At 39.4% G+C, this 27,134-nt stretch overlaps 1 protein-coding gene across 1 annotated transcript in view; it reads right to left on the bottom strand.

The window, feature by feature from the left end:
• Positions 1 to 27,134, bottom strand: part of LOC122816492 (dynein axonemal assembly factor 8-like) — a 3,534,829-nt gene that overhangs the window by 319,111 nt on the left and 3,188,584 nt on the right. Inside the window, exon 28 of the mRNA XM_044089323.1 lies at positions 407 to 603. Within this exon, the coding sequence (XP_043945258.1) occupies positions 407 to 603 (197 nt within the window). The remainder of the gene's footprint in view (positions 1 to 406; positions 604 to 27,134) is intronic.

The following is a 27,134-nucleotide window of genomic DNA, read 5'->3' on the forward strand; positions in this document are numbered from 1 at the left end:
ATTTTATACAGCTTTGTAGTGTTACTTTAATTTTTTAACCAAACATATACAGTGCACATCAGACTTCTGGCATTACAGTTTTGATGTTTGATAAAGTAATTTATGAATATTAATTACGCACCCCTCATTTGAAGCACCAGCATTTCTAAATCTATTTATATAAAATGTCAGTGTCTAAACAATTTAAAATAAAATTAAGTTTTCAACTCTTCAGTCTTAAAACTTTCTAGAGCAGCTTCATATACCATCCAAAGCATTCTGCAGAATTCTTAAGATCAGACCCAAGATGTCCAAATTTTTCAACATGTTACAGTCAGAAGGTTACACTGGCTAGCAGGAACAGATAAAACGTGACAATCTAGACTGATTTATTTTGTCATAATGAGCACCTAGGAATGGTTCATACCTCGGTGCGGAATCTCTCAGCAATACAGAGTGCCTGGGCTTGGTCCATTACAGTCATCCTCACCCCTGTCAGTTCAAACTGTTTTTCACTTAGCTGCTCCAGCACTTCAATGTAAGGGGGATGATGGGAACCTGACAGCAGTGGGAACGGCAGCAGTAAGCAGGTGACCTGACAAAGTGCAGTATGAAAAGGCATTCCTTTGTGAACAAAACAAAAAACAAAGAGAAACTACCTGTTAACACTCCCTGGACAGATGTACAGTACACTTACAATGATTACAACTAGATAGTCATTGAACAAGATCTTATAAAGCCATTGAGAACCAGGTCTATATCAGTTCATCAAAGATTCAGTTCAGCGAACCTGACTACATCGATCCCAAACTACCAAAAGTTCACTTCCACAAACATTGGCCAACAGCACAACTTTGCCCTTTTCCCCACTATAGTGCGATCTCAGAGTTGGTATATATAGTTGGGGGGGGTGGGGACAGTCCCCTACATGGATGGGTTTGACATATTGTGGTATGTGTTCTGTTGTGATGCTGGCCAAGTGCTTTCTTTCCCTTGTGAAATCTTTTTCAATGTGAACATTTGCAGAAGTGAAGTTCAGTGGTTTGGGGTCTATGAAGTCGGGTTCGCTGAAGTGAAACTTTAGTGAACTGATATAGACCCTTGAGAACCATAACAATACTGCAAGGGCTATTTAACACAACAAATGTGACACTGAAAAACTATTAATGACAGATATTTACAAGTTCACAAATACAATATCAAAAAATACATTAAACTGAATCTGGTGTAACAGTCTTGCTGTTAGTGAGAAAGAATGCATTTAGTAAACACTTGTAATAAAACACAAGGTGCAGTATATACATTTGGCATAAAAACATGATAAAACCGCTTATGAAAATAAATAAATGTAGTAAACCGAAAATGAAATTTAAAGCTGATATTTCACTAGAAACCTGTGGCTGTTTTCAAAAGTACACCAAAACACAAAAGGCATGAAAGTTAATGGAAGAATTGAAAGAAATGAATCATCAACATCAACCCCCTTTTTTCCAATTTTCTACTTGGGTTTGTGATGTTGTATCAGCTGCCATCTCTCTGTATTCAGTGCCACTCTCTAACTTCTTCAACACTAATGCCTGCCCATCTCAGGTCTTCTCTCAAACAATCCATCCACCTCTTTGCTAGATACCCTCATTTCCTCTTGGTTTCTTCCGGTCTGTCCCAAATCATCTTCACCACATTGATTTCTGCTTTTTTGCACATGTGCCCTTTGACCTATTCTGCAGTTGGAGCTACTCTGGCTTCTGCTCTTATATACTCAATTCTTCATCTGGCCCACAGTGTGCATCCTATCACTCATTTCAGGCACTTCATCTCCAGCATCTCTAGCTTCCTCAACTGCTCTGCCTTTACCATCCAGTACACCATACACACCAGTACTGGTCACACCACTGCTTTGTACACCTTACTTTTCACTTAATATATAAAAACACACACATTTATCACATAGTACATTGACTGCAAGCTAGTCACTGTTATGCATGACTTTATTTTTTTGTCAAAAGCAGGGTTTATCTATATAGTTGAGTTGGATTACATCAACTATGGTAGTAGAGTAGAGCATTCATTGTGATCATGGCTGTGTGACAATGGGCTTGATATATGCAAGTTAGGGCTGTGAAGAAAAAAGCCTCCACATCAGGGAAGTACGGGGTGGTAAAGCCTCACAAGTAAAGCATGATTTGTCTGCATTCTGTTTCAGTGGTGTATGTGTGATGTTTTCATTTTTAGCAGATTGTTTAGGAAGCCATTCATCTGTTTTGGTTGAAAAACATGTTATAAGCATTCAAAATGTGAGGTAAAGTTAGTGTGTGTGTGTGTGTGTGTGTGTGTGTGTGTGTGTGTGTGTGTGTGTGTGTGTGTGTGTGTGTGTGCGCGTGTGCGTGTGTGTGTTCTGAGAGTTAGACTGTCAGTTTTAGGAAAGGGATAGGTAAACTGTGCATTGTACATCAGCAATGGAGTGTTTCATTTGTTTATGTGGACTATCTGACTGTGTGACTATTTACTATTTTTTTTCTTGTGTTTTGTGATTCAGTAGTATGTGTGATGTTTGATGATACAATTCAAATACACAAACACACACACACACACACACACACACACACACATATATATATATATATATATATATATATATATATATATGGGTGGAATAAGAATGATCAAGTGGTTGTGGTCAACCTGGGACTTGTTCACTGAATTTTGCTTAGCCGGCTGCAAAGAGAAGACCTGACCTCCTTTCAGGACCACCCACTGCATTGATACAATAAAGTCAAGTTTCGGCATTAAGAGAAAGTGAGTCACTGAAGTGCAAGGAAAAATGGCTGACAGAATCATATACACTCACGCACACATGCGCACACACATGCGCACACACACACACACACACACACACACACACACACACACACACACACACACACACACACACGTATGTATACATGTGTGCATGGCAAATGGAGTTATTTATTACAACCACATTTCATCAAGTCCCATTGCTTGGCTACAACATAATAGGAGAAAAGTTCCCACCCCCAAGTTGGTCCGAGGATAGCACATGCACTAGTAAGTCAATGACTTGTAATTTGCCAGAATAGGATCGCTATTTAATGATAGACTTTGTGCAATGTACAGGTTCACTTATAAGAATAGAAACATGTGTGTTTGTGTGTGTAGCTACACACACACACTATTTGCAATGTGCTTGTGGGTGTGTATCTATATATATAGAGAGAGAGAGAGATATATTATTATACACACACTCACACACGCATACACATATGTAGTTAGAAATAGATTTACACACAGAAGACATGGCAAAACAATGACATAAGAAACCATGGAAAAAAAATCATCAACCATATATATACAGCTGAAAGCACCACTACACAATCAAATTTAAATATGCAGCCATTATAATCAAAAACACTGAAACATCTATTGAATTAAACCTTTCTAAAAACTGAAATCCATCACCTAAGAAACTAAAAACATTGCATAACCATATCAGCTTACTTAAATTCATTGCCTTCGCTTACCTTTAATAACCCACATTTTAATCAACTGCATGTTGATTGCCTCCTACACAGGAAGTTGTTGCTGTTTGTCTTTCGGCTTTTTCCCGGTAAGGGGTCGCCACAGTGGAACTCTGGTCCGCTAATGATTGGCAGTAGATTTTTACGAAACGCCGAGGTGCCAGCTGGACACCCAACCTTCAACGAAGGCACGCCCATTTACGCACGCATGTCTTTCGAATGCTACCCAACCGCGGGGAGGACATGCAGACTCCACACAGAAGGCACTCCCAAGCCAAGCCGAAAATCGAACAGGAGAACCTCTTGTTATGCGGTAACAATGCTACCGCCGTACTACCGTGGTATATGCCTCCTACACAGGAAGTAATAGTACTAAATGTATTCAATTACTTTTCATTTGTGTATCATACCCCTACCAAGTTCCAAATGAAGGAAACCAAAGCAACTACAAACTGTCAACATACAGCTTAGAAAACATTAAAATGAAAAACCTAATGAAAATTGTATACATCATGCAACATATAAGCTTCATATATGTAATATCCCCAACTAGGACAGCCCTGCAAATCTATCACTGAATAACTAAACCAAACCCAAAACAAAAAAAGTACATTCAAACACACAAAATAAATTTTCACTCCCCATGCAGCACATTACTATCTTGCCTCATGCACGTCATGTCCAGCCTACTATGTAGGCAAGACCAATCGAGTACTGAGAGATAGAATCAGGGAGCATGTGTACCATATAAGGAAGGGCAATTTACATAATGCATTGGCAAAGCACATCAAGGAGGAGGGTATAGCACATCAGTTCAGGTTTAGGGTTCTGGAACAGATTTCCAGGACACATAGGAGAGGGGACATTAAGAACTACACTGAGACCAGAGAGATACATTGGATAATTAAGTTTAGGGCCGATCTAATACCAGGCCTAAATGGGAAAGTCCCCCTATGCCCCCTATTAAAATCTAGGAGGTTAAAGAATAAGTGATGACAGTATGTGTTTTATACACAGATGTCTCCATCTGCCATTGTGATAGTACTTATATGTGCAGTCCCCATCTCCATTTTTATATATTTTATTGTATATATATTTTTTTTATATATATATTTTTATATGTTTTAGATGACTTGTTTCTTGCATTTTAATTGTGCACAAATTCTATGCTTGTTTTTATTACTATGTCTGCTTCATGCACTTTTAATGTGTGCTATAGCTTTAAAGAGCTTGAAGGTTTTTGGCGCCTTTGTATGTATTTAAATAATTGGCCTGGAATGGGTTATGTCATTGAAGGTCTGATGAAGCTATTGCGAAAGCGCTAACCTGTCTCAACAAATAAAATTTATTGTGTGTATACCTGGATTATTATTTCTCAATACCGATTACATATTGGTGATTCTTGGAGATTATTTCTATTGGTACCCCCCATTGCATTGCTCAGTAGCTGTTTGCTTAATTTTTGTTTTTGCTGTTTGCTGTTCTGCTGAGCATTAACTCCGCTGGATTAGTTTTATTCTTGATTTATCACTGAGTACAGTGCCCCCTTTGTTATGTACCTAACCAGGTATATCCAACAAATGGAATGTCCACAGAGGTTCCTCACAAAAAGAATACAAGGGGTAAGTAATATGTCCTGTGCAGACTGCCTCAAGGCTCTATCCCTGTATTCTATCTCCTGCAGGCTTTTGAGGGGAGATCTGTGCCTGGCATACAGGGCATTGTCAAACACCACTCTGATGGACCTCCTGCATATCCACAAAACAAACAGTGCTAGAATTACCCATTCTACAGACTTAAACATTGCCTGTGATATAAATAGTATCTGCTGGAGAGATAGGTATGTATCCCAGAGACTACCCCATTTATGGAACAGGCTCCCCATCCATGTGAAGCAGAGATCCTCCCTAATCCAATTCAAGTGCAACTTGGACAACTGAATGGGAAACCAGAAATTCACCCTGGTTTGGCACCAATGTCTCTAATGCAAACCGGCAACCTGTAAATGGTTCATCTCCCAGGCCATGTTTATACTTATCAAGGGTATCAGAACTTATCATTGATTTGGGATGCATGGCTAGGCTTAAAAAGGCCCTTGTGGTCGTTAGTCTAGTAAACACCTATAAATCTATAACAGAAGCACTGAAGGATGCTCTAGCCCTACAGAAGCACTGCAATTTATAATGCTTGCTGAAGGCATGCATGGAAGGCCATGTGGCAGCTTCATAAATATCTACTACTGAAGAGGATCTAAAGAAGGCAGTACAGGGTGCAACAGCACAAGCAGAGTGTGCCCTTGGCTTGATGGATACAGTCTTGTTGTGTGCAGCATAAATAAAGGAAATACAGTTTGACAGCCATCTGGAAAGAGAAACCTTAGACACTTTCTTCCCCAGTTTGTTAAGAGCAAAGGAAACAAACAGCTGATATTCCCTTCTGAACGACTTGGTTCTGTGAAGACAGAAACACAGTGTTCTATGTACAATCAAGGCATGTAAGGATGTATTCTCCTTTGATTGCATAGTTGGTAAAGAAGACTAGCAAATTAATAGGTTATGAAGTGTTTGCTTCAGAAGCCACCTTAAAAAGTAAAGATGGACCCGTCCTCACAGATATTCTGTATTTGTGGAATATTAGATAATGGGGAGATGAAGCTAAAGCACTGAGTTACGAAATTCTTCTGGCTGAAATGATGGCTACAAAAAGAATAGTTTTCCATGAAAGAAATTTTAGGTCCACTAAGGAGGAAGGTTTGAAGGAAGGCTTAAGTCAGATGTTCTAAGACCAGGTTTAGATCTTATGGCAGAAATGGATCTCTGATGGCAAGTCTAAGCAAGAAGGTATCTTTAAATATGGTCTTACCAAGTTTATGGAAAGCTCGCAAGCATTCCTGAAACCCAACATGGAAATCTGAAATTGCAGCCAATTGAACTTTAATCATAGAAAAATCAGAACTGGAGTTGAACAGGGCAGTTAGAAAATGGAGAATGTATGAGATTAGGACTCAAAAGGGGTTGATGTTCTGGGAGTAGGCCCAAGACACAAATCTGTTCCATTTACTAGAAAACACCTTTGGGGTAGAATCTTTCTAAGATGCTGTCAGGATTCTTATTACCTCTATAAAGAGGACTTATAGCTGGCCATTACTGGAAATGGAGGAAACCAGATGGTTAGTTGCAGGTTGTGGAGGTCTAAGTGAGGCTTTGTGGAAGGGTATAAAATCAGTTCCTGAACAGATCCAAGAGCCAGGGAGGATCTTTGAGATGAAACTTTAGAAGGGAAAAACAGATCTGTCTGAGCTGTAGGGGGCTAAGAGGATAACATATGCCTTACACTGTACCGCTTTCTGTAGGAATCTGGGAATTATGGGAAGGGGAGTGTAAGCATACAGGTGCTGCATTTCATGTTGAAGGGGGAGGAGACTGAAAATTTGGTTGGCTGACACTGGATTAAGGTACCACTCTTGAGGCATTAGAAGAGATCTACTGAGCCTGTCTGCTAAGCAAATGAGTACTCCTGAGATGCATATTGCAAGAAGAAAACAGTGTGAGGTCATCACCCATTGCCAAGCTCTTGTTGCTTCCCGCTTCCCGACATAGTGGTTAAGATCTGGTTTCTTGTTGTTTGTTGATGTACCAAACTACCATCATGTAGCCTGTATGGACAGATATGACCTCCTACGGAAGGCAGACCTGAAGTTCCTGCAACACAAGGAGAACTGCCCTCAACTCCAAGACATTTATCTGTGTATTGACCTCCTTGTCTGGCCACAGACCTTGGACCATTCTCCCCTTGTAATGCCCCTCCTTATCCTAAGGAGGATGCATCTATTGTTATGATCGATACTGGAGCAAAAGCTAGGAAGGGTTTGCTGGAGTGGACCACTGGAAATTGTAATCACCATTTCAGGTATTTCCTGCATGAGCCTATTATTATGACAACCTTGGACAGTGGATGAAGGCACTGTGACCATTGAGCCTGAAGTAGCTACTGCATAATCCTCATGTCAAATTTAGCTTTTTTTATTTCTTATGGAAGGGAACCATCAATGAGCTGAAGCTCTTTATAGACTTCCTCAACCAGTCTACGAGCTTTTTGCAGTTTACCTACCAGGTAAACGAAATGACTGTCAACTACGAAGATATTACACTGTATAAAAATGTTACTGTTGGCAGATATGAGTCAACAATATTTAGAAAGGACAACTTTTCAAACACATATTAGCACTTTACCAGTCAACACCCATGGTGGCAAAAGAAAAGCATAGTTAAGGGTCAGCTTATAAGGATAAGCAGACTTGTATCTGATGAGTCAGTTTTTCATCAAGAGGCTGAAAAGCTTTGTGGTCTATTTCGAGAACAGGGCTACCCAGTTAATTTATTGGATGAAGTTCTGAAATGGATAGCTGAAACAATACGGATTCATTACAGGCCACTATTATATTACCCCAATGGTCTGACAACCAGTTAAAAAAGGTGGACACTGACTTGTCACGAACCTCTGTCATTCAGTTTAGTACAGATGTGTCTTCTCTCAAGAAGATTATAACACTCATTGTTCCACTGTGTTTGGCTCTTTTGGTCTCTTGGATACTTTGAATAACCTACCCCAATATGTGTATAAAACAACAAAAAATTAAAAGCAATTTTGGAAAGAAATGATGACCATCAGAATACAATGCACCACAATGTGGGGATGAAATGTTGTGGTGCCTGTAAGCAGTACAGGTATATACTGCAAGGCATCCGCCTGGTTGCTCCAGGTTACCCCAAGACAAATTCCCTGAAGGGGCATTATAATTGCAGTACTAAGGGGGTTATCTACATTGCATTCTGTAGTTCCTGTTCAGTCTTCTATCACTTTTACCCATTTATCTTGCGTGATGGGAGAGATGAACCCTGACTGCATACAGAGTGGAGCAGCTGGCTGATCTTCAGGGATGCTGTGGTCTCCTGTCAGAGAAAATTATATCCTGTCTTTACCATACAGTCTTGAATCTTGAAATTCCTCCTGCTCTATGGTGACATCCATCCTAACACTGGTCCCAACATCTCACAATCCACATCTTCAGCCCATATTCCAGGTATATAAAATATGCTTAAATTTAACTCAGTAAATGCACATAGCATGTGCAACAAAATTTCTGAGTTGCATGCTTGGATGACTGCACAATCTCCTAATATACTAGTAATCACTGAAACCTGGCTTAAACCACACATAAAGGATACCAAAGTACTTCCTCCAGGCTTCAATATGTTCAGAGCTGACAGACTTAAAAGAAAAAGAGGTGGTGGTGCAGTAGTATTATCCTGCTTCTATTTCCCTTACCCATCACAACCGATCTGTACCCTCCCTTTGACAAAGCCGAACTATTGATCACTTACCTTAAATTAAACAATAATAAAAGCCTCTGCATTTTAGTTTTATACAGACCCTGTGGCCACAACTTAACAACTCTGGAAAGTCTCCTATCTTGGGTATCACAAAATATCTCTCTAGAAACAGTAATATTAGGTGATGTCAACACTGACTGGTAGAAACTTAACTTACAATTTCCCACAGATAGCATAAACCTATTTGGATTTTCTCAACTAATTACTCACCCAACCTTTACCAGTTCCACAAATTAAAATGTCTCAACAACTGATTGGATTTTGGTCTCCCATCCTAACAAGTTCTCTCAATCCAAAACACTTCCAGCCTCTTAGTGATCACCACCCCATCTGTACAACTAGACTTATTTCACATTCATGTAGACAAGACAGTAAGAAACCTATCCATTTTTGCCAGCAGGCCTTTATAAATTTAGTAAACTCCATCAATTGGTCTTTCCTTAAGTACTTACCACTAGATGATGCAGTTGAACAATTTAAGTCTACATTCCTAAACACGTTAGGCAGTTTAGCTCCTACCAGAAGGAAGACAATCAAAAACAGCTATACTCCTTGGCTTTCTGTCTATACCAGATCACTCATGCAAAACAGAGACAGTGCTTGGACAACTTATCTAAAACATAAGACTCACAGTAATTTATAGCATTTCAAAGCATTGCATGACCTTATAAAGAAACTGTTTAATTTAGACAAAAAACTAGTTCTATGTAAAGACATAAGATCAGCACAAATCCAGTCCAAAAACCTTCTGGTACACTATCAAAAAAATCCTAAACCCAGGAAGTCAGTACTTCCCCCCCAACCATCCTTTTTTAATACCTCCCTTGACACAGCAACTCAATTTAACACTTACTTCATTGATAGCATAGCTTCCATCACGAACAAATTCCATCTATCTCCCTCTACCCTTTCTCTGTCTCCTATTAACTGTCACTCCACATTTTCCATTCAACCGCTTCCTACTTCCTGCATCAAATCTCTCCTGTACAAGCTCAGACCATGTTCCCCCTCTGCAGGCAATCGTCCTAAAGAATTTCTAAAAATGTCTGCTGACTCAGTTGCCTACCCTGTCTCAATAATTATTAATAGATCCATCAAGGAGTCTTATGACCCCTCCCTGTGGAAAAAAATCCTTCATCCGTCCTCTCCACAAAGGTAGCAGCTCCACAGAAATCTTTAATCATAGGCCAATTGCTATTCCTTCACCACTATCAAAAATTCTAGAAAAATGTATCCATAAACAACTTCTTCAATACCTACTTGACAATAATCTTCTCTCTCCCACCCAACATGGATTCAGACCAGCACATAGCTCTATCACTGCTCTACTATCCTTTACTGACATTGTCAACAAAGCTCGTGACTCAGGAAACTTTGTCTCTTCTCTGTTCTTAGATCTATCCAAAGCCTTTGATACCGTCTCCCACCCCCAACTGTTATCCCAACTATGTCTTCTGGGCTTAACCAAAACATGCTTACAATGGTTCACAAGCTATCTCTCTAACAGATATCTGTCAAATGGAACTCTAACTTCTCTCCTTACTTACCTGTTAGCAATGGGGTACCTCAAGGCTCAGTACTAGGTCCACTTCTCTTCAACATTTTTATTAACTATCTTAATACTGCTGTCAAACAAGCCATCCTAACTCAGGTCTATATTATAACCTCAAAGATACACAATCACAAATACCCATTCATCGACACATAATTGTCGAACGTCCTCTTCACCGAACATCCAAATCATCAATTTCTTTTCAAGAGAAAGAAATCGGTAGTCCAACACCCGACAACACACTATAACAAACACTATTAAATTGGGGCTTCGCCGCCCCCCCCTAACTAAATATACTAACTCCAAGATTGCACTACAGTGGGTAAAAGGGCAGATTTAAAATGAAGGCCAACTGATTTCTTTCACTTGGAAAGAAATCAATGATGTGGCCGTCCGCTCAAAAGGATGTTCGACACTTATCTGTCGATTAAAAGGTACTCGTGATTTTGTACCTTTGAATATTTAATACAGACCCCCCCCTAATTCAATATGTTGATGACTCGACATTAATCTGCTCTGCCAGGACTCTCTCTCTTCTACAGAATTTAATGCAAGAAGCATCCGATTCCATTGAGTCTTGGCTCACCAAAAACCATTTACTACTTAACCAAAAAAACTACACTTCTACTATTTTTACCAAACCACTTTTCTCCAGATGCCTCTAACTTTGCTATTACTTCTCTGAACAATACTTTAATCAATATGGTTTCACATACAAAACTGTTAGGTGTAACTATTGACAACAATCCTAAGTCTGACCTACTTATCAGCAACATCATAAAAAAAAACTAATCAGAAATTGGGCATGATGTATAGGGCTAAGAAATTCATCTCCAACTCCACAAGAGTAACCCTTGACACCACCTATCTCTTACCCTCCTCTCTATGCACTTTGCCTATCCTAACCAGTCTTTACTCTTCCCTCAAAGCAAAACCTAGTCAATGTTATAATAAAGTAGCTACATTTGTCACAGGGCAGGCCCATTACTCTCACCACTGTTCTGCTTTCAAGTCCCTAAATTGGCTTGAACTACCCCACCTTCTCACCTTTAATCAACTAACATTAACTCACAAATTACTGTATAACTCCTCATTTTCATAAACTACATCATCACTACTTCAACACTATATTCCATCCCATGACCTGCGCTCCCATCACAAGTATCTACTATCTATTTACACACCTCAAAGATCTAATGGAATAGCATTTCAGAAGCAATCAGACTTATTCCCCACTACTATTCCTTCAAGTCTAGGCCGAAAGAACATCTAGCCAATAACTGGATCTGCCCATGCTCCATGACATCTTAGTACTCTTTTCCATTTCCTTCTTCCACACTCTTAATAGACTTTCTCTTGATGTAGCCTACTTACCGTCCTGCATTACCTACTTTCTAGCCTCACCTCTCTTTAATTCCTTAACATTCTAATGTCCTTTCCTTATATTCTTACATTAGCCTTTATCTAGCCCAGAATTTAATTTTCCTGCCAGAAAAAGAATTTAGCTTTTATGACCTATTACTTATTCTGTTATATATTTTTCATGCATCATTATGTGCATGCACATTAGTAACTCTCTTCTACATGGTATATAATGTATGGTCAACTTTATTGCTTGCTTTTATATTTTGCTTATTTTTCTTTTATTGTATTTCACATATTGTACTACTTTGTTATTTTCTTAATATTTTGTAATCATTGTTCATTTTTTTTAATTCTGTTTAATGTGTACTGTGGAGCTTTTCTCCCTGGGTCTCTGCTGAAAATGGGCTCATACCCAGTCGGACTTCCCCCGTAAACAAATATCAAATAAATAAATAAATATCCCTGGCTCTGTGGACCCCTTTAGTCCTTGAACCTGTATCCATTGAAAGGGGGAACCCTGTCAGGAAAACAGTCAAACAGTTGATGTTTAGACTTCCTAAACCAGAGTAAACAAGGTCCTTTTTGGCTCCTGATGTATGATCTCTGAGGAAACTTCAACTTAACTACGATGGCAGAAAGGGTCTTACTTTCCTGCTTACACTTCTTATCTTCTCCTTCATCAAACGGAGAATTCATGAAAGATGCCTTAAAGTGGTTTAAAAAATCTCACTGGAGCTACCTTGCATGGCTCCTCATTGCTATGCCAGTCCCAGCTGCCCTTGCCATTCCATCTGGAAGGTTATGAATAAGGTGCAATATGAGGTTGGTAATGCTAGACAGGGTATTCAAGATAGTTTCTTTTTGTTTTCTTGACTGTATTGAAAGTGGAACCTTCAGAGCAGACAGGGCCTACTGTATCAAGTCTCTTTGAAATCTCATTGTATATGTGGGCTCTTAATGCAAAAATCCCTGAAGCATACACCCACTTCCCAAGTCTATCTACTGCCCTAGACTCTTTTTTTGGGGGATGAACAGAGATGAAGTCTTCAGGCAACTCTCTCTGTCTCGCGCTCTCTCTCTCGGTATCTGCTGCCACAATGATGTAGTTAACTGTTGGAGAGTTGGCCCAACAGTGCATACCTTTTGGTGGGTGGAGAATCTTGTAAGGCTTATTCAGTATTACTTCACAGGTACAACCATGACCTCCTAAACATTAAGTCAGTTATCTTTATCAGCTGGAGGCACCATCCAGGACATAAGCTTCAAACAGCACTACCTTGTCTTGAGAGAGGTGTCAACAGGCCAAAGTCACCTCTGGCACATCAGCTCCAAAATTTCACCAAAAGATGCATTTTCTGGAGGGGACTGTGAGGACCCTACTAGGTCCTCTGAACTAATTAGTTTTAATTGGTAGGCTGACTGTGATTTTAAATTGCTATATAAAATGCTAAACTGATGTTTTAAACTGGTGCATTGAGAAAGACTATTGTACTCAAAAGTTTTGCAGTGTTGCAGTTTATTGAATACATTTATTATTTTGTGAGATGGTCAGTCTTTTTGATTTATTGTTCTTCTACTCTTGTAAAATGTGAAGAACCTTTGAATAGCATTGAAGATGATTAGGATAGGGGGTCACGGATCTAACTTCTCTGAAGGAGCCTATTTTCTTTGGGAGTCATAAATGAAAATCAAATCTAAAGGTTCTGAATCCAGTAGAGGGGTCCAGAAAACGTATTCAATTTTACCATCTCTGGATCCAGTGGTAAGAGACTTTTTAATATTAACTTATTTTTTTCCTGTTAGCCTGGGACCTTGGTCTGAACCCTGTACATATCTCACAATCGATTGAAAGACTGGGAACACTGCACACAAGTCAAGCAAGTCTTGTGGTGATATTTTGCGTCCACAAAGTGAACACATTTTAAAACTTGCTTGCTTTTTCATAATGCTAAGAATGAAACAGCTATCTATTTACTTTTCTCTCTCTCTCTCTCCCTATATATATATATATATATATATAAGTATACACACACACACACACATACATCTATATATATGTGTGTGTGTGTGTGTGTGTGTGTGTGTAATATATATATATATATATATATATATATATATATATATATATATATATAAAATCTGTAACACTGATCAGTAAAACACACACACACACACACACAAAGACCCTAATTACTCTGAACTGTTATAAGCACTAATATAACTAGTATGGGAAAGTATTCTGCAGAAGAAAGAAATATTAACCATCTATATAAAAGGAACACTAAACTATGGTATACTTAAAATTAGATGAAATTAAAGAACAAATAAAACATTAGATGAAATTAAAGAACAAATAAAACAAAGTGAAAAAGTTGTCATGAGGAAAGGGGTTAACTACGGAACACATTTATCAAAAGTCTAAAACTATACATAAAAAAGCCTCCAGATAGAAAACACTCTGTAGGGCAGTGCAAAAAAGAATGAGTTAGAAAATCCAGCTAATAATAGTAAGAGGTGCAGCACTTGGCTATGACGAGAGATTGTGTCCAATTTCTATGGCAGCAAATGAGACCTGGGGTAGCTAGGGGGAATTGGTGCATTATGGAATGCAAAATTCTAAAGGGGCTTCAGGCTAGATCACTGATGCTACCGAGTCAGATCAGACAAGTGGCTCAAGGACCCACATGTCAGACTGGATTGACTGAATGAAACAGAAACAATGTTTTGAACGTTCACATTTCTGCATATTGGCAACTGATAAGATACCCATAGCTATAGATACATGGTGCATTGTTCCTAAGTAGTGCATAAAGGCAAACGACATGACCAACAAATAGAATCCAGCGGGTGTTCTACAGACACTCAAGCCCCAGCTGCTCAAATTCCATTAACTCACAGTCTGACACTTGAATGGCTGTAACCCTGCCTGCCCAGCTGCCCAAATAGATGCTCGAATTTCAATGTGATTTCAGAGACACAGCTGCTGAAACCAATGGATGCAAGCAAATGCTCACCATGGACCAGGTAAGTGGGGGAGGGGGAGTTTAGGTTTAGGGAGCAAGTGAAAGGGATCAAATGTACAGGCTTAGAGTGGGGAAGGGGATTTTAGATTAACAGTGCAATCTGAAGGTAGGGAAGGTTATGGTTAAGGAGGAGGATTTAAGTTTAAGGAGGGGAGAATCAAATTTAGGTTTAGGAAAGGAGGGGATTTTAGATGGAACAAGTGGAGGGTATTAGAAAATTAGGTTTAGGTCTATGAGGGAAGGGAATTTTAGATTTAGGGAGCGACCAGGGATGGGGAGGAGAATTTTAGGTTTAGGGAGTAATGAGAAGGTAGCTAAAGGTTAAGGAAGGGAGATGGATTTATGTTTAGGGAGTGATTTAGAGATTAGGGAGGGGAGGGGATTTTAGGTTTATGGAGTGAATGGGAGATTTGGGTTAGAGAAGGGGGGGGGGTTAGGTTTAAGAAGCAATCAGAAGGTAACTGATAGTTAAGGAGGGGAGGTGGATTTCAGTTTAGGGAGTAATTGGAAGATAAGCATTAGGGAGGGGAATTTTAGGCTTAGGGAGGGGAGTTTTAAGTTTAGGGAAAGAACAGAAGGTAACAGAAGGTTAGGGTTTGGGGGAGGGTTTAGGTAGCGAGCAGAGGGGATCAGAAGGTTATGGTTAGTGAGGGGTGGTGGATTTTAGGTTTAAGGACCAATCGGGATTTTAGATTTAGGGACTAGGTGGGAGTTGTTAGGGTCTGGGTTCTGGGAGGGATAGTTAACCTTTGTTAACTTTACAGGGATCAAGTTAGTAGGATTTAGGGCACCAGCCAACCTGAGTGAGTGGCAGCAGGGAAATGTGTTGTGAGTGAATAGTACGCAAGCTCTTGTAGACCCGAATCCACCCTTCCCAATAGCCTGAAATTAATAAATACAGAAAGGCAAATCCTTTAATGAGGCAACTTGATAAAACTAAAAGCAGACACAGATTACTTGTTTTTTATTTGATAGGGAATAGCTGAAAATATGAATATTTTACAATGGAGATGAACAACAGTACAGAATTTTTTGTATATACAGGTGGACAGTTAGATGTACATGCATAGTATTTACATGTGCATGCATAGTATTTACATGTTAAGACATGTTTTAATCCAAGAATTTTATAGAAAACATATTTATGTCAATAAATTATTCCTTGCTACAAGTTGTCATCCTGTATAGGTGAAAAGAAATGTGATTATGAATCAAATGATTTCAGCTTCTTGTTTTATATCACATCTGATAATTTAAGAAACAATGTTTAAGGAATATTAGCATTATTAACTTACTAGTCAGGATTTTTATTTATTTATTCAATTTGTTAACAGGGGTAGAGCACTGATCACACTGGACCAATTTCAGTCTCAGCCCAGAATGTGAACAAAAGACAAGTAAAACAAATGTACAATAAATGAAACTTATGAAACATAATGGTTAGTTGAGCAAAATTATACAAAATTAAAGATGAATTTAGCACACAACAAAGAACCTAAAAAAGAGGTAATCAAACAGAAACCTTCTAATAAAACAGAAATCAATGAAAATACAATATTTACAAGTGACTGATGAAGGTAGAGTATACAGATAGTAATGAAAGGAGCATCAGGCAGTACAGGAGATTTTAGAAGACCAGGAAATGTGGGTTGATGATGGGTAGTCAGTCAGTTTGGGACTTGAGATAGTCTTTCATTTGTGCCTGAAATGAAAAGTAGAAAGTCTTTTAAGACATGAAGGAAGGAAGAAAGATCTACCCATACCTTGGGCCAGGGATGAAAAAGGAATGAGCAGAACAATGAAATTTAGTTTTTGGTGTTTGCAGTGGAGGCCCTGAGTAAGTATTTATCCTAAGATTATAAAAAGGAGCTTCTATAAACAAACCAGAAACAAGTGGTGGGCAGGATTTCTCCTTAAGGAGTCTGAGAAACTGAAACCCAACAAGAAAACTGGCTGGTTTCATTGTAAGCCTATATTATTTAGTAATGAAATAAGTGAAAATATAATAAAAAGGTCAATATTAAGGCTTATAGGTGTGCTTTAGCTACTACCATATTAATAGATAGCAATACGATTACGAAAATATGAAAAACACCAGGGAAATTATACTAGGGAATGTGAATAGAAATATATATAAAGTACTACCCATTATTTATTAATAAAGATGACATTAATTGAAAATGTATTCTTGAGACCAAATATTCTGCAACAAAAAGTCTACTTGCTGATAAGAATACTGGAACCTATTCCTGCAATGATTGCTCTACGGTTTTATTAGCAACACCCCAATACAATTGTCACTTATTTGGTTAAATCCTTTATTTTATAATGTAACAACTAAGGTCTGACAAATAAGCATACTGACTGGCCAATCAAACCAGTGTGCCCATTGTAAATCCAGCATATACCAAAAGGAAAAATCAGGCCGCTTAAGTATCACTGAGCAGCTGAACTTTCCTGTTCAAATATGCAACATCTTAAAACTTAGATAAACTATGAACATTTCCGAAAGGTGTTTTGTAACCAGGACTGCAAGCCATGGGTGAAATCAATCTTACTGAGAAGTCAATTTCACCTACGGTTTGCAGTCCTGGTTGTGAGGCACCTTCAGGAAGTGTGGTTTTTGTTTTGCTTCGGCTCAAACCTTGAACACGAAACAGCAATAAAGCACTACCATACCTCTCAAACTCTAAGTGCATGAAATCTGGACAAAACCTGACATAACTGATGGACAACTGCCCAAAAATACAGGTACATTTTAAATACTGCTCTTATAAAGTTACCAACTTGCTAAAATAACAATATCTGTGTTAGCACATATTTCCGAAATGATATGAAGTTTGAAACGCAAATGCCTGCCATTATTTATTGACTTTAATATTACATCACTCACTGACTTCTTAGAAAAAGACACATTTTATGAAGCAAAGACCAAACATATGACGCAAAAATCTGGACATTTGATAGTTATGAGCACTATGTGAGCCATTGTAATTCAATGACAGTATACTAAACTACTTTCACTGCTTAACACAAAGAAAAACTGTTAAAGCCCCAATAAACACTTAAAATAACTACAACAATCCAACCACAACAATTCATGCATTTTACCAACCAATATCTAAAATTATTTAGTTACAAAAATATAATAAATACACAGATCTACTTAAACAGTACAGACAAATGAGCATTCTGATTGCTTTAAAAACTATACTTATATAATTATCTCCTTACATCTCTTGAATAATTAAAAATAACTTGTGTTTAAATTAAAACAAAAATAAAACAAACAATAAACTTGAACTAAAAGTCTGGGACTATTTTCTCTCAGAAAAAGTAGAAGAACACAAAATAAAGCAAACAGAAACCTTAATAACAACAACACAAACCAGAAGGTTTAGGATCTTTGCTTAGAAGTGTTTGCATAGGTATTTTTATACCCAAGCAGACTTCAAAGAATTATTCCTGAGACAGCTAGCAGTTGGAGGTGTGATGGGTAAAAATAAGTAACTGGGAACATGGGTTTTGGGAGTGTAATGAGATGGCAGGTTTTAACAATTCCATACAAAGTACTTTGTTGGCAATATTGGGTGTGCGAGTTGCTGTAACTAAGGATATGATTTTTTTGAGCTGGGACACAGGACCTGAATTGCCTAGACATAGTAAGGCCTCGTTAAGTTTAATCATGTTGGCTGCCAAAAAAGCAATTACTAGAAAATGTAACTCAAAGTCTAAACCAACTATATATTTGAAGTATTAAATATTTATAAAATAGGTAAAAGAACTGGAAGCAGGAACTTTAGAAAAAGGAAGAAGCAAATTACATAGACATAAATGGAAACTGTATGAACAAGATATGCAGACAAAATTTTCAGGGGGAGGGGGTATTAAAGTTTAAGCGAAGGCAGGATATCAGCAATTTGTGTAATGTTGGACTTATATGCGATGTAGCCTATGTACAGGAGCTGAGAAGGGGTCAATGTGTTTCTGTTGTGCCCAGCACAAAACCCTTTTCCATTTACTTGTGTAAAACTTTCTTGTAGAAGGCTTATGGGAAGATAAAAAAAATATGATGGACAGAGAAAGAGAGCATAGGTTGTCTGGCTATTAAAAGAATTTGAGAAACCACACTGTCAGCTTGAGGTTTGAGATGTCCGAATGAATCATATCTGTCAGAATCAAAGGTTGATAAAGTAGATGAGGCCACAGAAGGGGGAATCAAATCTGTTGAGGCCAGTAAGGTGCAATGAGGATGACTTGGCTCTTCAACTTGGCAGCTTTCTGCAGGGATTTTAGAATTAGGGGAATTGGTGGGTATGCATAAAGTAGACCAGGGGGCCAATCGTGAAATAGAGTATCCCTCAGAGATTCCACCAGAGGAGGGATTAGGGCAAAGTAGCTGCTCCAGTTGTTGTTTAGGGGAGAAGCAAAAATATCACAGGCAGGCTGGCCCCCACTGACAGAAAATGGTTTCTGTCACTTTTCTGTTGAGAGACCACTGGTGAGGTAGAAGAATGGACCTGCTCAATTTGTCTGTTATCACACTGGACTTCTCCGGAATGTGCGTTGCTATGAGAAAGCACTGGATGCGTTTGACCATTGCCACATTCTGAGTAGTTCTCGACAAAAAGGGTAAGATCTGGCTCCTCCTTGTTTGTTGATGTACCAAACTACTGACATACTGTCTGTTTGAATTGCAACTATCCCTAAAGGGAGAGCATCCTGGAAGGGCTGCAATACTAAGAGCACTGCTCTCATCTCTAGAACATTGATATGCAAAATGGCCTCTTCGGGGGACCAAGTGCTTTGGACAGTTTTACCCAGGAAGTGCCCACCACCACCTAATCTGGGAAGCATTCATGGTCACTATGGCCTTGGGTTGAGGGAGAATGAAGGGACGACCTTTCAGAACCTGATCTGACTGAATCCACCACCAAAGATATTTCTTGCATGCCTGCGCAATTATTTGTGCTGACATGTGCTGGTACAGAATTAACCACTGTGCTGCTAACATCCACTGGAGAATTCTCATATGAAATCTTGCTAGAGGGACCAAGATAATGGCAGCTGGCATTGACCCCACGGCTTGAAGGATTAATCAGGCTGAAATTTTGATATTATGAATTATTTTCCTGACCTGGAATCTGACAATCTGTACTCTTGAGAGACAAAGAGAAGCTGCCACTGATACTGTGTTTAAGAATGCTCCTATGAATTCCCAAGGTCTGAGCTGGTTGTAATTGGGACTTCTTGTAATTTATGGTTATCCCCAGATAAGAACAAGTCTGGATCACCTGATCTCTTGCTGTTAATAGTAGATGCCTGGTGAGGGCAGTAATGAGCTAGTCATCTAGATATGGAAACACTCGGAAACCCTGCAGTATCAAGTGAGCCGTTACTACTGCCATGCATTTGGTGAACACCCTGGGGGCTGTGGTGAAGCCAAAGGGCAGTGCTCTGAACTGATAGTGACTGGCTCCCAACCTAAAGCGTAAATATCTTCTGGACTGTCTGTTTATTTTATGTGATACTACACATCCTGAAGGTCTATCAAGCACATCCCATCATCCTTGCCCAGAAAGGGTAGAATGGACTGAACCGTGGCCATCTGAAAATCTGTATGTCAAACTGACTTGTTCAAGTCGCTGAAATCCAAAATTGGTCTTCAGTTCTCTGTTTTCTTTGGCATTAGAAAGAATCTTGAGTAAGTTTCTGATTCTGTCTGGTCTGGTGGGACCTCTTGGATGACTCTTTTTTCAAGCAGCTTTTGTACTTCTAAGGCTGCTTCTTTCCTCTGACTGAGTGGAACATCAGGAATTGTGCATACAGCTGAAAGTGGAAGGGAAAAGGGAATTATAAAGCCTCTAGAAATAATCCTCTGCAGCCAAGTATCGCTTGTTAAATCTAGCCAGGCTCTCTGATGTAGGGATAGTTGATCAGCAATTGCCTCTAGAGGAAGACAATCAGGCCTCCTTTCAGGAGAGCTGATGGAGTCTGTCAGAAAAAGAATCTCTGTTCCCTTGGTTTTACGGGTTTCCCCTGCCGTGTGGGTGTTGTCATCCATTTGAGTTCCCCCCTCTGCCCCTGTGGGAACTATCTCCACATGCATCCTGGAAACGACCCTTGAACTTTTTGAACCACATTTTTCATCCATCCTGTTGATCCTAGAAAAGGATCTTTAAGTAGCTGAAAAATGTACGCCCTCTGCAGACCAAACAATGAACTGCCATCTATGGGAGCATTGACAAATGAGGATTGAAAGACTGCAAAATCACACAAGTGCAACCGAGCATGCCTCCTGATGGAGGTGTCTGAACACGCTGCCCTTGAGGCACCCTTGGCTGCATACAAGATAACCTTCATAGAGGAATTTGAAATAGATCGAAGGGTAGCCAACTGAGAGGCTATAGAAGACTGAGCCTCCTCAGTAGTGATCCCAGAAAGGGATATGGAAAGCTCCTCGATCAAATCCCTTTGTAGTCTTATAAAATGTGCCAAATAAATCACCAACCTGAGGGCAAAGGTCAATGAAGTACAGGCACAATTCCCAAACCTGTCCATCACCCTAAACTCCCTGTTAGGGGGATGGACAGAGGAACTTTGCTCAGCAAGTTCCTTCTTGGTGGCTACCAGCACGAACATAGCATCCACGGCCATCCCCTTACTCCAAAATTCCTTCCCAAACGGTGGAACCAGAATCTGATCTGGCCTCTTAGGGATGGGCTCAACTGAGCCAGGTTCCTTCCACGTCTGTCTAGAGACCAAATCAATGAGCTCTTCGGCAGGCAGAGTAACCCAAGAGGTAGACAGGCCAGCTACAAAAGCTTCCAGAAATACTGATTCCTCCTGTGAAGGGTTGCTGGAGGACCAACCACCTCTCTGCTTAAGGATCTCGAGAATGTCTCCAAATGAGATGTCTTCCAGAGGTGATCATGGGGATCCTTCTCGTTCAGCGAAATCAATATCTTCCATGACTGACTCTTGTGGAAAGTCCAAGTGCCTCCTCTTGCACTTCCTCTTCCAAAGGAATTCCTCAGTGGGATGTTCCGATGAAGTGTTGGAAGAGATTGTAAAACCCTGTTGGGTGGCCTGGAGGACTTGAGCTTGCTGTCCCTGTGGTGCAGAATGATGTGGCTCTAAGCACAGAAACATCTTCTTGAAGATGTTGAGGGCCTAAAGAATAAACACAAAGTATGGGCATCAGAAAATGATAATTTATGCCCACATTTTTGACAATTTTTGAAGCCAGCAGGCCCTTTGTCAGGCATGATACATTTTGAGGAAAACATTAAAGGATTAAAGAGAAAGGGGAAGGGAAATACCAGTAATTGTATGAAATACACATGTGTGTACAATAGAAATAGTTACAGATTATAGGAGAACAATATCAACAATGGTACAAGAGAATTACACTGAGTGTAAAAGGTAAGGGAAAAATACATTATATATAACAAGGAACAGAAACTATAAAGAAAAAAGCACTTATCTCAATTGAAGCTCGACAGAGCTGAGAGTGACCATGTCTTTTGCGAAAAGTGGCAAATGAGATCTGAGTTATGTTAGAGGTTAGTGCATTATGGGTAAGGGAGGAGCTCAAGAGCTTTTTTGTGGCCACAAACCTTACTAACAGCCAACTGTGATATGAGGATCGGATCTGAACCCAACAAATGAGGACAGAATGAAAATTGACAACATCAGATCATATTTTGTCTGATGAAGTCATTATGATAGAAGTCTATGTTGTTATTTTATAGATGAAAGCACTTAACTGCTGCTATTAAATGTGTTCCATTTTATGGCTATGCCTTCACTCATTTTATTCGGTTCATTATGATAGTATACTAACAGTGTAGTTGTGAGCTCAACAACATCCAAGCAAACCTGCCAAAAAAAAAAAAAAACTATATTCCCTGCTATTGTGGTTTGCTTATAGAAGCATCACCCCAATGGTCTTTTCCCCTTGTAATCTACCTGAAATCACAAAGTGGTACTTTCCTTCCATATCTACAGACAGATGGTGGATATGGGTATCCTGAGACAATACAGCAACTGTTTCATGTTTACTAGCAACCACCTAATTATTAAACAATTAAATATAGTGTGTGACAGATGTAACTATTCATTTTCACTGGAGGCAAGACTCTCTTATGTAGCTACTACAGCTACCAATCAGGTTGTCAAAAAAACAAGTTATGTACTTACCATAATGATGCATATGTGTTGTCTTGTTTTCATCTTTCCTCAACCACTGGATTTCATATCCAACCACAGATCTGACTTGGGACACTTCAGACTTTGGATCCATAGCTCAAGTTCCTCACCTTACCCACAATCCTCTCTGAAACCTCAGACCACCTTAGATCAAGTTTGCCCCCTAGATATCAACATATAGAAAGGAAACAATTCTGTAAATGCTCAGAAGTATGACAGCAAAAGTATCTGGAGGTGCGAGAGGGTAGAGGTCCAAATGGTATACTCCAAGTCATACCAGGAAACCATATGTATGTCTTCTTCCAATGGAAGGGGGAAGGATGCAGGGAAGGTTGAGGAAGGATGAAAAGAAACAATACAGATGCATCATTATGGTAACTTATTAACTTTTTTATCTGTTGTCTTTTTTGTCCATTCCTCAATCACTGGGACAGAGTCCCCAGATAGTAAAATACCCAGGGTAGTCTCATGGAAGGATATTCTAGAGTATGCAGAACTGAAAGCTGCCCTATTCCTACGAAGGATATCCAATTTGTAATACATTATGAAGCTATGAACACTGGACCAAGTAGCAGCAGCAGCAAGAGCAAAAATGTCAACAGATGTCCTGGACAGAAAGACAAAGGAAGTGGATGGAGATTGACCTTGTAGAATGAGCATATGGTGATCTTGGTAAAATCAAACCTTTCTGTTAATAAACATAAGAAATATATTCAGTGAGCCACATAGACAATCCACCCCTAAAAGCAGACCCAGTGGTCAGGGATCTCAGAAAGCAGCTTAAGAATAACCTGACTGTTGACTACCACGTGTCTACTTTGGTGAGAGAAACAATATACACTGCACAGCTTATAAGTAAGGGCATGGAATTCAAGTCAAGGCAGCTCATTGTTCCACTATACTCAGCTCTCATCAAACCAGTCATTGTGTACAATGCACCCTTTTGCATGTACCTGACCAGACACCTGCAACAGCTTGAGAGACCACAGAAATTCCTCACAAAAAGAATGCAGAGATTAAACAACCAACCCTATGTGGACCGTCTGATACCTCCAAGTCATACCAGGAAACCATATGACTGTCTTCTTCTAATGGAAAGGGGAAGGAAGGAGGGAGGGAAGGTTGAGGAATGATGAAAACAGACAACACAAATGCATCATTATGGTAGGTTATTAACTTTCGTATCTGTTGTCTTTTTTGTCCGTTCCTCAGTTAATTGGACAGAATCACATTGATGGATTTGTTTGCATCTGCAAAAAAAAAAAAACAGCATCAGAAATACCTATTTTAAGAATGTAAACCTCATCTGTGACATAAACAGGACATGCTGGAAGGACCGGTATGTGTCTCAAAGATTACCCCTTCTCTGGAACATGTCTCCCATACATTGAAGCAAAACTCATCCCTAACCCTATTCAAATATAATTTGAACCAACAGATGGCAAATTGCAAATTTACCATGGTTTAGCAGCTTTGTCCATCATGGACAGGGGCAGCCTGTGAATGATTAATGTGTAAAAGCTTATATCATAACTGTAAAATTCCTTGGGGTATTGACACGTTAGCAATATTTTGGCAAATTTGGGGTAAATCTGGCTAGGTTTAAAATTTCTCTAGGTCCAATAACCTAGTAACCAACTATGAACTTATAATATTCTCTGCACAATCAGAGTGCTGAGCTTGTGAATCGGTAGGAAAAGCCCTAGCTCTGTCATAATCAGAATCAGAATCATCATACACCATTTCCTCAAGAATTTCTTTACAGGGGATGCCCACCTTTAATGGTTTTATACACCAGGATTCATAGCCTGTAATGCATGCCTTACTAAGGTAAATAAATCATCTTTCTTAACTGTAATTACTTCTTGAGATAAACTGTATTTAATATGTTGCTTTTTTTTGTTTGTTTTTATAGGAGTCCCTGTAGAACAAGAGTGACTCGAAGGAGAGACGTCTGTCTGGTTTAATGGTCTCTTGACTTGGATACCTGTGAAGTATCTCCCAGCCCTAGAGAAGATTATTTCTCCAATGCCAGGACAGAACAATCAAACAACCAAAAAAGGACATGTTGGCCTAAATGACTACTGGAAGCAAGAGAGGTAAGTGAATGGTCTAAGGAACAACCAATGGCCAATAAAGGTCCACTTACTATCAGCTAAGGCAAAAACTATGTGGGAAGTGATATTTTTTTTTTAGGTACAGCAGGACTGGACTAAGTATCCAGGCTGTAGCCAAAGAAGAGATGCCAAAAGCAGTAAGCACTGCATGCATGAGTTGGTCGGAATGTAAGTTGTCAATGAGTGCCTACAAACAGCACACTTATGTTCACAACACTTATCCAGCCCCCTCAAAAAGTAAAAGCATAAGCAGCACAGAAATTCCAAGTCAGCTTTCCATTTAAACTCCTAAACACACATACAGAAAAACAAATTAGCAAGTAGGTTATCACAAAATGAACCCACGCACTACACTGATAAACACATCCCTACCCATCCCAAAGCAAAGTTTTTAATCTCAAAATAAAAGTTTACACATGCAATACATATTTTTTTTCACAAAAGTAGCCTCCAGTTACTTAAATAACACTAATATCTAAAAACAGCAGTCACTGACAGGAAACTTCTAATGCTCATAAAAAATGAGGTTAAAGGGGAAATGCTGCTTTTAGATAGCAAATAAAATTAAATAACATTTTCTTACAAGGGCAACAATTTCTGTGTGCAGGAGTTCCCCAATGGGAACTTCTGCCAGAAATGAAGTCCTTAGCCAACTGTTCCCCTGTGAAGACCCAGAGATGTTTCTTCTCGAGGCAGCAATAAAGTACTTAATAAATCTTCATTATGACTGCTGATTTCCTAACACTGGACTAGCCAATTACTAATCAAAGTGAAGGTGTTGGGGGAGCCAAGCTGGCCAGCTGTTGTTACTTGGTCAGGGAAACAGCCCATATAGTCTAAAGGCTACTGCAATAGAGGTAATGACAAAAGTACAGTTTTGTACCTACCATAAATGTAGATGTTCGAAGATCCACATTGCTGCAGTCCTTACTTATGGGTAGTCCGCTGTCCTCGGTCGGCCCGAATACCAAAGTATTAGGCTGACGTCGGTCATGGGCGCCTAGATCTGACATCAGAGCGTCAGGGTATAAAGGCGCATGACCGACGTCATATCCTCAGTCTTTTCTTGCCCCAGATGTCAGAAGGCCAAACCAGAAAGGCCACAGCCAAAAACAGAATACCTCCCAAAAACATGCCCAACAACAACCATCACCTAAAGCATAGCACCAAGTCAAACTACAGTGGGGAAGGAGGGAGGGTAAATTGGACTGCAGCAATGTGGATCTTGGAACATCTACATTTATGGTAGGTACAAAACTGTACTATGTTCTTCATCTCACATTGCTGCAGTCCTTACTTATGGGTAGAATCCCAAAGCAACGGGAAAGGGAGGATGGTAAAATCATAAAGCATTAGGGGCCGCTAAAATGCCCTGTAAAATTGCAGTGGCAAATCCAGCCCTAGACTTAGAATAAAGAGGAAGGTGGTAATGTTTAGAAAAGGTATGCACTGAACTCCAAGTAGCTGCCTCCAAAATGTCTTTTGTAGCTACTCCCCTTAGAAAGGCCGTAGAAGTAGCAGTAGCCCTAGTGGAATGAGGCCTGATTCCAGCAGGAATCTCCTTACCATGATGGGAGTAACAGAAAGAAATACAAAACCCAATCCATTTAGAAATAGTTTGTTTTGAAACAGGTTTACCCTGTGAACCCAAAGCAAAAGAAACAAACAATTGCTGAGCCTGTCTGAACTCCTTGGTTCTGCTCAAATAATAACGCAACTGCCTGTGAATATCCAAAGTATGCAAAATTTTCTCCCCTTTATTTTGGGGGTTTGCATAAAAAGTAGGCAAATGAATAGTTTGATTTAAGGCCACACTAGAAACCACTTTAGGCATAAAGGAAGGATTAGTACGCAAAGATACCCTATCCTTATGAAAAATCAGGAAAGGCTTCACTGCCATGAGGGCCTGTAATTCAGAAACCCTTCTTGCAGAGGTAATGGCCAACAAAAAAGCAGTT

This window comes from Protopterus annectens, chromosome 12.part0 (genome assembly GCF_019279795.1).
Source record: "Protopterus annectens isolate FY-2018-M chromosome 12.part0, PAN1.0, whole genome shotgun sequence".
NCBI lineage: Eukaryota > Metazoa > Chordata > Ceratodontiformes > Protopteridae > Protopterus > Protopterus annectens.